At 36.8% G+C, this 12,307-nt stretch overlaps 1 protein-coding gene across 3 annotated transcripts in view; it reads right to left on the reverse strand.

Moving 5' to 3' along the window:
- The window catches only part of EPC2 (enhancer of polycomb homolog 2), a 113,831-nt gene that overhangs the window by 59,590 nt on the left and 41,934 nt on the right, over positions 1 to 12,307 (reverse strand). For all 3 annotated transcript variants that reach the window (XM_059394323.1, XM_059394322.1, XM_059394324.1), the window contains exon 2: positions 8,487 to 8,646. In XM_059394323.1, coding sequence (XP_059250306.1) covers positions 8,487 to 8,646 — 160 coding nt within the window. The remainder of the gene's footprint in view (positions 1 to 8,486; positions 8,647 to 12,307) is intronic.

Below are 12,307 nucleotides of genomic sequence, written 5' to 3' on the forward strand. Positions count from 1 at the left end.
TTTCCCTCTCCCTCTGTCTCCTCCCCCTTGCTCATGCTCTGTTTGTCCTGCTCTCTCAAATAAATAAAATCTTAAAAAAATATAAAATGTAAACAAAAAACTTCAGTACTGGCTTGCTTCCTTAAGGGTTCCTGCTGACTACTGAAGAACACAAAACAAATTTCTTGTAATATTAAACAGCTTTGAAAATTACTGAAGCTAGATAATGACTTGGAAAAATGCTTATTAATAGTAAGTAAAAAAGCAAAGCCACAAACACATACATATATACAGATACACACATAATAAAACACAAATTTGGAAAAAAGGGAAGAAGAATTTGTCTCCGTTGCTTATATCTGCAACATGGGATTCTTTGTCTTCTTTTTTTTTAAAATGATCTCCACACTCATCATGGGGCTCAAAGTCACTTACCCCGAGATCAAGAGTCACACGCTCTATTGACTGAGCCAGCCAGGTATCCTGGGATTATTATTCTTTTCTGCAATTAACATTTTATTTTTTATTATAGAAAGTAAACCTCAACTTACCAAACCCTCATTCTATTTCCTTAGTTTCTATCAGAGAAACAAAGGAGATTCTTCCTAAAAAAAAAAAAGAAAGAAAAGAAAAGAAAAGAAAGAAAAAGAAAGATTTATTTCAAGAGAGGGGTGGGTGCCTTGGTGGCTCAGTAGGTTCAGCATCTATCTGCCTTTGGCTAGAGTCATGAACTTGGGGTCCTAGAATCAAGCCCTGTGTGAGGCTCCCTGCTTAGTGGGGAGTTTGCTTCTCCTTCACCCTCTGTCCCTCTCTCCGCTCATGCTCTCTCTCACTCTCACTCTCTCTCAAATAAATAAAATCTTAAAGGAAAAAAAAAATTTCTTTCAGACAGAGGATGCAAGCATGAGCGGGGGTAGGGCAGAGGGCAAAGAAGAGAATCCCAAGCAGACTCCCTGCTGAGTGGTGAGGCCAAATGTGCGGCTTAATCCCATGACCTGAACCTAAACCAAGAATGGATGCTTAACCTACTAGTCACCCAGGTGCCCCAAAAAGAGATTCTTAAGCCAGGGATGAGAAGCAAGTACTTTTAAACAAGGTCCAATTTAGGGTGAAAAGGGAGGCTTTATTTAACCTCCATGAAGGAGGGGGGGATGGGATTCTTATACTCCTACAACTCTAATTATTTTATTAACTAGTGAAGAATGTGGGAAAAAATTATTTTAACCACTAAAATATTATCTTGGATTATTTAAAAAGTAACATCACCATGGAGGCTGTTTTTATTCTTTCATCTTTTATGTTACTTCTATTTTCCATTGAACAACTCCCTGAAAAGGAGAAGTAGTACTTCTCTACTGAGAAGTACTAGTAACTCCAATTTTTTTTCTTAAACAGATAGGGAAAAAAAAAAAGCCTGCATGACCCAGGTCAGTTTAATTCATTCCACCTAAAGCAAACTTCATTGTTTGCCCACTATAGTGTTTAGTTGGAGATTAAAATCAGGAACTGCCACATAGCCCTTTCCCAACTTGGACCTCCCTCCATGAAAATTGCAGGACTGTCTTCAGAGCTCCTCACTACCCAAAGCAAAACTGTAAAATGTGCTTTTATTATTTGTTTATAATACTCTCACGGTTCCCTTTTCTTCAAGCTTTTCTGTCTTCCTGGCATCTCCTTCATCCCCATTCTCAGTGTTCTTCCATTCATCAATCAACCCTGCCAGGCCAAACCAGAGAAGTGTCATACAGGTGTTTGCATTTGCCCTTTCACATTCAGGATTTCCTTTTCTATCAGCAGACAACCTAGCTTCTATCCTGCAATTTAACCACCATACACACACACAAAACAAATGAAAAAAGTAATCCTTTACTCCCACTGTTTATTCTATCATCAACCATATTTGAATTGTTATATTTGTTTAATATGTATCAGTATTTGCATTTTAGAATGATGAGCCATGGCTGAAAAACAGTGTACCAGAGTTAACCAGGTATACTCTAGAGCCAGAGGGCCTGGTTCAAATTCTGACTCTTTTACTTGCTAGCTGCACTACTTTGAGCTCTTTATGCAGTATTTCTTTAAAAGGGGGGTAAAAACACTAGCTGCGTTATAAGGTTCCTTTAAGGCATAACTGACTTAATATATGTAAAACACTAACAGGACCTGGGCATGGCAATCAGTAAATGCTATTTTACTATGCCCTTTAACCATAACTGTGGAAAGAAAGGTTTAGTCTTCTATTAAAATCATCAGGAAAAAAGCACATTAAGAAAATATTCTTACAGTTAGGCAGCCCATTAAGTTGTATTATGAGGGTAAGATGGGAAGAAAATTTATTTTATTTTATTTTTTCAAAGATTTTACTTATTTATTTGACAGAGAGAGACACATAGAGAGAGGGAACACAGCAGAGTGAGTGGCAGAGGGAGAAGCAAGCTCCCCACAGAGCAGGGAGCCCAATGCAGGGCTAGATCCTAGTACCCTGGGATCATGACCTGAGCCAAAGGCAGATGCTTAACGACTGAGCCATCCAGGGCCCCAGAAATTTAGTCTTTTATGGTAGATAGGGAGACCAAAAAAAAAAAAAAAGCTAAAGGTGCCATCACTCAGGGCAGTGTGGTATCACTGAAGAATCTTCCATGGAGATGCTAGTTGCTAGGTGAATATTCTGAAAGCCTATTTCTGGTAACTCCTATTAACAAAATCAGGTGTGCTGGGTTACATCACAGTATCTTCTTTGTGTGGCCCTGCAGGAGAGTTCTAAACACTTCAGTGCTGGGAAACATGCACTGAAATATGCAACTTAAAACCAATCTTCACTTTTTTGCTTTTCTCTATTAATTACATCATGCCGAAAATATGCACTATTATGCCTCAGACTTACCTCTTACTGTAGTGTTTGTTTTCTCCTGAATTTCTTTAGCTATGGTCTTTAATTTGTGATGCTGTATTTTACTCAGTGACCCCAATTTTTAAATTTTTTAATAGTGTGCATAAATAAATGCATAAAGACCCCAAAGGGACTCTCTTTGTACTATGATTTCTTTTTCACCTCCTTAGCCAGACCATGAAATGATTATTTTGCTTTCTCCCAAAACACCTGGCATTACTTTAATACTTTCTGAATTTTGGGTTTCCTCCTTTCTGTATTAGTAGCCACCCAGGTACTGCTCTACCATTTTAGCCTTTACACCCACATTCACAGATTTACCTGAGAATAGGAGGCTCAGGATAATCCTGAGAACAGAGATCCTTAGAGCCAGTTGATATGAATGTGGGTTGCCCTTAGGGTCTATCTAGCCTGGCTCACTATCCCTGTTACCATGCCTCCAAGTCACCCCAAAAGAGATTTTCTAGTTTGACCTGGAATGTGTCCTCCAAGATTCTGATACACTTTGACTCTGTACTCATAGCACTTTTTCTAATAATTTAAATGTGTGATTCATTTCATGAGATCTGTGCTCAATTTAACTGCTTAATACACACCTCCTAACATTTTTACAAAAAGTGATGTTCCTAGAATGCACCCTTTTCACCAAGGAGTTTTACCGTATAAACAAAGCAATACTCTTCATTTGGGATCTTTTCCCACTCTTACCAATCAAAACATGTTTGTCCCACCATTTTTGTTAATGAGAATAGCAAAGGATATTGCAAGGATAATGAGACTGAAGTTAGATGTTAGGCCAACATCCATCTATCTCCTGCTGAAAACCTAGTGGGACAAACAGGTCCACTTTACACTGAATAAGTGGAATTTTTCTTTTCCTAATGTTGACTTGACAAAGGTTAGTTTTATCTGACTGAGAAGCCATGTGAACTAAGTGCATAGTAATGTAACACAAAGACTGGTGCTTTCCCAGGGCTTTATTATCTTTGCTGCAGATACATAGAGCAGAAGTCAATCTCCTTTCAGTAAGTTCCTCTCCCTGCCTGGCAGATAACAAGAAGGTGCCACTTCCCACTTGTCCGTCCTCCTGAACTCTCCTTTTTTTCAGCCAAGAAGCAGGTGAGACGGTAGACTGATCTGTATTTGTAGGTATAATGCAGTGAGAAAAGGAAGAGACTCTTCCTTTCAAAACAAGATAACAAGTCCTATTTTCAAGAACCATTTAGCTGAATTCAAAACTAGAGACAAATTAGCTTCAGAACACTAGGAAACAATACCGACACAATATCTCAAGTCCCTTCATGTTCTAAAATTCTGAGATACTTAATGTTAACTGTAAAATTTTACCATATTAAATAAAAGGGATAATGAAGGTCAAAATAAAGAACTTATTACAATGTAAACAAAGTCATCTCCTCAAGGAGGAAAGTTTGGGTTCTGAATTTGATGAAGTTCTTAAGTTCCAAAAGGAATGAAGGAATTTTAACATCTAGCGTAAAGCACCTAAAGTAAATTTGTTTTAAGTAAAATGGAGACAGTGTCTTATGGATGTGCCATCCAACTGACCAGTATGCAGAATTAGCCAAATGAGGAACGGTGTGAGTATCGTAGGTCATCAGACTATATTGCTTTAAAATGCTTCCAACCTGGAAAGAATACCCCAGTGTATTCTGATTAAAGAAGTTCCTCAGACTACCAATACAAGTGACTATGGAGACCTAGTACTGAAAGAGAGAAGAAGGAACAATGTTCTCCCATCCATACCAAGACTGGAATCATTCCACTCCCAGCTCCTTCCTGGTAACCATGTGTTCTGTCCTAAAATGTCCTAAAATGGCACTGTTGTAAATAACAGAGCTCACTTAAAAAAAAATTTTTTTTAAATAAACATATAATATATTTTTATCCAGAGCTCACTTTTTATTTCCAACTTGGATCTAAGCAGGTCCTCGATTTCACTGTATATACCAGTAATTTCATTGTTGTATTTGGTTCTGTGTACAATTTTGAGCCCTACAAGATCCATGTCTCAAAAATGCCATGGTATATATAATCTTTAATCATCTATTTGGTCACTCATTTATTTATTCAGCAAATATTAAATTGCATACCTAACCACATGGTAGGTACTACTGAGCAGTGAAATTAAAAGGAAAAAAGTGTCCCTGTTCTCAATGACTTTTATAGCCTAGTGAAACAATACAGGGCAAACAAGCACAACTGAAGATGGTTAATGCCAAGATGAGGGTGTGTTGCACATGACATAGAAGAGCTTGAGGTAAACAGTTTACTTAGAGAAGGCTGCTAAATATAATCCTGGAGAGGAGACAGAGAGAACAAGTTCTACTGTACCAAGTGGAGGACAGAAGTAAAGGGGTATGTGAAGGCAGGGAGGTACGAGAAAATATGGTGTAAGTCAGAGTGTTGTAGGGAGCACGTTATTTTGCAGCTGAAAGTGCAAAGGGTTAGAGGAATTGGAAAGAACATTGCATTGAGGCTGCATTCTGGGACTGTATGGTGAATGAGGCGAAATTCTGCTGTTGAGAAGCTTACCATCTAGAGAAAGAAAAAGACCTTTATTTTCAACAGCTCATTTCAGTAAGGCTGGTGTCCTAGTGGAAGAACCCACAGGGAACTGTGGCTGGAAAGGCACAAAGAAAAGCCTTAAAATACAACACTAAAATTTTATCTGATAGACAACAGATTCTCTAAATGGATAAGAATCACATTAGTGGCAATGTGGACCAATAAAGAAGCTTCTGCCAAAGCCCAGGCAAACAATGTGATGGACCTGAAGTAGGCCATCCTACTGTGGCAATTATACAATGTCTTCTTCTAGCCAGGCAAATGGGGATACTTTCAAATCTATCATGTCAAAAACAGAATGAAAAGGCCAGAGCAGTATTTTCTGGAATTCCTTATACTTCCTTATACTTCAGAAAGAAGTTATGTCAAAAAATGTTTAAAAGCCCTTCCTTGTGGGGTGCCTGGCTGGCTCAGCTGGAAGAGCACGTGACTTTATCACAGGTTTGTGAGTTCAAGCCCCACACTGGGTACAGAGATTATGAAAAATAAATAAATGAACTTTAGGGAAAAAAGGCCTTCTTTGAAAAAAAAATCTCAATGATAACATGAATTTAAATTTTAGTTCAGACAAGTTTAAGGCCAGTATTAGGCATAGAGGTAAGCAAACTGTGGAATACCAATTTGATAGAATTAACAGGCACTGAAAATGACAATCACAAACTACACTAAAAATCGAAGAAATTTAAAATATACAAACAAAAAACAATAAAAATCTGTATGTGCAGGAGGCTACTGTATTATAGTATGTGAATACATATGTTGACAGACTAACAGAAAAAAATGAAAGTTAAAATAATGTTCTATTATTTTTTTCCATCTTCTACAGTAACAGAAAGAAATGAAATTTAAAAGTCAACCCAAGATTAATATTTACTATATCTAATGGGCCTAGCCTAGGTGGGCTACACCCAATTTCTTTGTTCTTGGTTTTCTAGGATGGTTTTTACATACAGCCTTAATGTCCAGCTACACTATTACTAAATACAAAACAACAAACACATACTTTGGCTTGAAAAATCCTTAAAATTCCTATTATGAACAGCTATCTCCTTTCCAATACAAAGGAAAAGGCAAATTCAAATAAACTAAAGGGGTCAAAGAATACAGAGGAAACAAATCACATAAATAATTTCTGCATATGTCCCTTGAATGCTTCAGAGTCAGGTCTCTGGAAAATGGTTCTGATACCTAAAAGCCTTTTTAAAAGGCATTTTTTAAAAATTTGGTCAACAAACATACTATTTATTGTGTATCTATAAACCATGCACTTTACTCTAAATATACAAAGAGAAAATAAAACACTGTCCCTGCCCCCAGGAGCTCATGGTTTAAAAGGAAAGAATGGTTACAAATAATTGCAATTAAGTAAGGGGGAGTCCTCTAACAAAGGTATGTACAAAGATACTGAAATGAGTAAAAAGCAGAGGTCAATGAGAAAAGTCAGGGTAAGCTTCTTAGGGGAGTTAGGTACTAAATGAGTTACAGGAGGGGAAAGATGACTTGAATAGCATGTGCAAGGAAGTGTGAAATATGAAACAATCAGGGAAATGTGGGTAATTTTATGTTAGTTCCTATGGTAAAGGGAGGGAGGGAAAGAACAACAGGAAATGAAGTTAATGGAGTAGACAGGGGGGAAGAAAATCACAAAGGTTCTTGTATTCAAAGTAGAGGATTTGGCCATTACTCAATTCTGTCAAATATAAACTGCCATAAGTTAAAAGGTGAACCATGAATTTATGTACTATAAGAAAGGAAAAAAAAAAAAAAAGCTTTCTGCTGGTGTCTCTTAAGTTTTATAGAATACTCCTGCACAAAGACAGACTAACAAGTGATAACAACTTCAGCTTAAGGTAAAGAAATAAACCAGCTATGCAGAATGGAACAGCAAGGAACTTCATTTCTCAACTTGCCCTTAGGTGAAAGGAGGAGGGAAAACTCTCTTCACTGAGAACCGATCTCTAGGCATGTCTGTAGCCTGAACTAAAGCTACTACAAGTATGGTCTAAAAACAAACAAAATAAACAGCAAAAACTTTAACGTGGTCTCCTGTTGACGTGGCCCTTAATGCTTGGCAGAAACAAATACAGATTTTCTTTGGATAGACTAGACCTGAATCCAGAACAACAGCAATATAATATGCAATCTCATTTCAAAACTGATCAATAAAAAATGTGCATCTTAGAACTGATAGAAAACAGTAGATCTTATAGTCTTAAATCTGGAGAGTTTCATAATTACCTGAGGAACTTTTTAAAAATACTTATTACCAGGCCACATACCTCAAACAGGTAGGCCTAAAGCAGAGCCCTGGAATCTCTATTTTAACAAACTACCCAGGGCTTTTTCTTACACAATCAGACAAGACATCAAAACATTAGAACCATCCCCTGAAAACTCCTACTGCAGACAATAAAGAATAGTATGATTTTAAGCCAGAGAATAATTAGATCAGAGGAACACTTTAAAGAAGGCCACTGTGGTGCCAGTAGACTTTGTGGAGAAGATAACAATAGAAGAGGGTAAGGAAAGGCGATGGAGGAGTAGTAAATAAATAATAAAATTTAGTGAAATAGTTTTAAAGCAAGAGTTTGTGATTAAATATAACAATGGGGAGAAAAATAAGAGAGTATCAAGGAGGCAGAATAGAATTTTACAAAAATCAGATGAAGGCAGAGGAGGGGTATAATTTAATTCTAAAAACTTTCTGAGGAAATGCCCCTAATCAGCATTATAGCCACTAGGCCTTTATAATAAATCTGAGTATACTAATCCAACTTATAGATGTAAAGTAATAAGGTGTAAGAGCTACACAGAATTCTGTACTAAATATCAAATGTTCCAAATGCAACTAACACTCAAAATGATTTCCAAGTTCAGATGTAAGCACAGAGAGATTTTATCCTTAATGTTTTACACTTCTATGAATTAATGTATACACACTGAAAAACTAAAATCTCTTTGGGCATAAAAGAATTTTCACTGGCTGATAAATTTAAATTACAAACAGAAAACAATGAATCAACAAACTTACGCTGAATATGAATGAACTGTTTTGGCTGTTTAAACTCTCCTTTGTACAAGCGATTGTAATAGTTGACGTTGCTCTCTGCCTCAGGAACTGGAATGACCATGCTCTCTTTTTTTTCTCTAAACACTTGCTGTGCTGAAATAGCTCGCTGTAAGTGATGTTCCTGGAAAATGTAAAGTAGGCAACATAAGTCGTTTTAATAATGTTAATTCAATGCATAATTCTACTTAAAATTTTTTTGCTTAATAACTTCAAGGTGACTTAAGAATTAATTATAAACAGTTTCTTTGCCATTGATAACACTTGTGCTCATCCTAGTATCACCTTAGATGTTTGTAATTTTATTAAGCAGTATTTTCTTTAAAGATTATACACATATTCACAAACTAAAATTTAACATCTCAATTAAAAGAAAATTGATTCCTTGTTTGCTAAATTAACAGAGGTGTTTGTCACCAATACCAGCATATGGGAAAATATGCAAATGACAATGTCACAGGTTTTCATTATCTTCTACAAGTACACACCTGAAACTTCAAAAGTACAAAATATGAATAACTCAAAAAAAGAAAAAAATTACTTTCAACAGACATATTACTATCACAGCAAGAAATATATATATATGTTTTTTAAAGATTTCACTTATTTATTTGACAGAGAGAGACACAGTGAGAGAAGGAACACAGGTCAGACAGTAGGAAAGGGAGGGAGAAGCAGGCTTCCTGCTGAGCAGGGAGCCTGATGTGGGGCTTGATCCCAGGACCTGAAGATCATGACTTGAGCCCAAGGGAGATAAGCTTAACAACTGAGCCACCCAGGCGCCCCAGCAAGAAATATTTTTGAACTAAGGTTAAACAAAAGTTCCTATAAAATACATCCTGATTCTAGTAACTTTCCATTCTCTTCACCACTTAATACCTACTTTCTCCCTTGGCCCACAAGGGACCATGCTCAACAAAGTAGTTTTCCTTTGTAGAAGGCAAATTAGGTCACATCACTCCACAATAGATCCCCTTCATACTCAGATTAAAGATTAAAATTATCACGGACTAATATAAGCCTTATTTCTCTCTGACCTTATCTTCTACCTCTCCCTACCCGTCCTTTATTGTAGCCACAGTGCCTTTCCTCCAGGTTCTTAAACATCCAAAAGGATTGCTTTTGAAATTCCTTCAAGTCTCATCTTATCAGAGAGAGGCCTTCTGTGGTTTCTTTATCTAGAAGAGTACTGGCTAAGAATTTATCAGATCATTCTTTCAATACATTTCAGAACATCCAGTAGACACCAGATACTAAGAGTAAATGACAGACTCTGCTATTAAGGAACTTAGCTAGTAGAAGAGAGATACCTAAGTATACACTCAGGTTTAGGCTTGACAGACTTGTCTCTTCTCAATTAGTCAAACCACAGTCTAAGGAGGATAGAGAAAGATACCCAAAAAAAAGTAAAATCTAAACTAAAACTTTCAGCATCAGGGCACCTGGGTAGCTCAGCCGGTAGAGTGTCCTGATCTCAGGGTACTGGGACCTAGCCCCACATCAGGCTCTCTGTTCAGCAGCAAGTCTGCTTCTCCCTTTCCTTCTGTGACCCCTCTCCTTCTATGATCACTTTTGCTTTCTCTCAAATAAATAAAAAAAATCTTTAAAACTTTCAGGATTGATAGATTTATTTAGTAAGGCAAAGACCAAAAAAGAAAAAAAGAATCCAGGCAGAGAAAACAAAATGTCCAAAACAGACACAAGCTCAGAGACATTCAAAAAAAGCAAGCAACTGAGATAAAAGACAGGTGGGTGGGTGCTAGCTTATATTTGAGTTTTTCTATTTTCAATACCAGAAGAAATGTTTTTCTTCATAGGACAGGACCCCAAGTTGGAGCACTAAATACACTTCCTCATATAAATATTACTATCATTAGTAAGAGTCTTCAGTAAAAAACTTTTGAGTTAACTAAAAAATTGTGAGAGGATTAAACACACCCACAACAGCATCAAGAAATTAGGAAAGCCAGGCTCTGAAAGAGTAATTTCTAGCATTATTTAAGCTTATACTTTCCTATTACCTTGCTGACATTTCACTACTCATTGTCAAATAAAGTGAAGCAATATGAAAAGCCACCTTGTATTTTTATATTGTTTTACAATTCTTTTTTTTTAATCATTATTTTTTTTTAAATTTTATTTATTTATTTGACAGAGATCACAAGTAGGCAGAGAGGCAGGCAGAGAGAGAGAGAGAGAGGGAAGCAGGCTCCCCCCTGAGCAGAGAGCCCGATGCGGGACTCGATCCCAGGACTCTGAGATCATGACCTGAGCCGAAGGCAGCGGCTTAACCCACTGAGCCACCCAGGTGCCCCGTATTGTTTTACAATTCTTAAAGTACAACCACAACCGCAAACTTATTAACTCCTCAAAATTTGGGGACAAGTATAGGTATTACATTACATCATACATGAGACTCAAGAAACAAATGATTTGCTCTAAGTTATGGTATATATACATGAGAAGGTCAAATTTCAGGACTCTGATTTGAGTTTTTTTTGACTATTCCATCTTTACTAGAATGGGCTGTTAAAAACAAACAAAAAAAGAAACCCGGGGGCCCCTTTATAGCTCAGTCAGTTAAGCATCTGCTTTCAGCCCAGGTTATAAACCTGAGGTCCTGGGACCCGGCCCCACATCAGACTCCCTGCTCAGCAGGGAGCCTGCCTTCCTTCTTCCTCTGCCCCCTCCTTCCACTTGTGTTCTCTCTCTCAAATTAAAAAAAAAAATCTTTAAAAAATAAAATAAAAATAAATAAAAAACCATGTTCTTGTAATGCTAACAATCTAGAAACATGGGTGGCAAGAGGAAACTGAGCTAACTGGTAGTACATTTTTGATGTGAAGAGATTCTTTTGCTGTATAATGGACTTTCTCCTAAGTACAAAACATTTTTAGGTATTAACCAATTACTGAAATACATCTTTAATAGATGAAGATTTAATATTATTTTAATTTTACATGTGAGGAAATTTAAAAATAGATCATAGATGACTCTCTTCTTGTTAACACAGCTGGCAGATGACAGAGCTGTAGCCAGAAATTAAGGAGACAGATCATGACACACTCCCCCATTTTAATTTACAGACCAAATTTAACTCTAAAAATAAATCCTCAGCTATCACTTCCTTTCCCATATTATCAGACAGTCTCTCAACCTAAAAACTCAGAAAAAAACAACAATGATACAGCTTCTAGAGGCCTGAGCTTCATACAATAACCACAGCCAGGAACAAACATGCAAATATGGAAGCAGGTACCAGAGTTTTCACTTGTCTTTATTGGGGCAAAGACTGGCAGGAATGATGGTGATTCCTTGTTACATGCTGCATTGTATGCTGGTAAGGTTACTTGGTTATTAAAAATGATACTTGCTTTCTTTTCCATTAAGAAGGTATTCTTTTAGACTCTTAATATCACAAAACAAACTAGGGGAGGAAGTGGGGGAGTAGGGACAGGGTGGTTGGGTTATGGACATGGGGAGGGTATGTGCTATGGTGAGTGCTGTGAAATGTGTAAGCCTGATGATTCACAGACCTGTACCCCTGGTGCAAAAAAAAAAAAGCATTATATGGTAATAAAAATAATTTTTAAAAAACAGGTATTCTTTTGACCTACCAACTCCACTTAGGAAATTCAAGAAAGGCAACATACGATTAAATAAAATGCTTATCAGGCATTGTTTATAACAACAAAAAAAGACTAAATGGCATAAAGTCTAAATGGGAACAGGAATTAGTTATATAAAATTATGTTATATACATAAAACGGAACTCTTAGGTAGTA

Source organism: Mustela nigripes, chromosome 3, assembly GCF_022355385.1.
Source record: "Mustela nigripes isolate SB6536 chromosome 3, MUSNIG.SB6536, whole genome shotgun sequence".
Taxonomy (NCBI): domain Eukaryota; kingdom Metazoa; phylum Chordata; class Mammalia; order Carnivora; family Mustelidae; genus Mustela; species Mustela nigripes.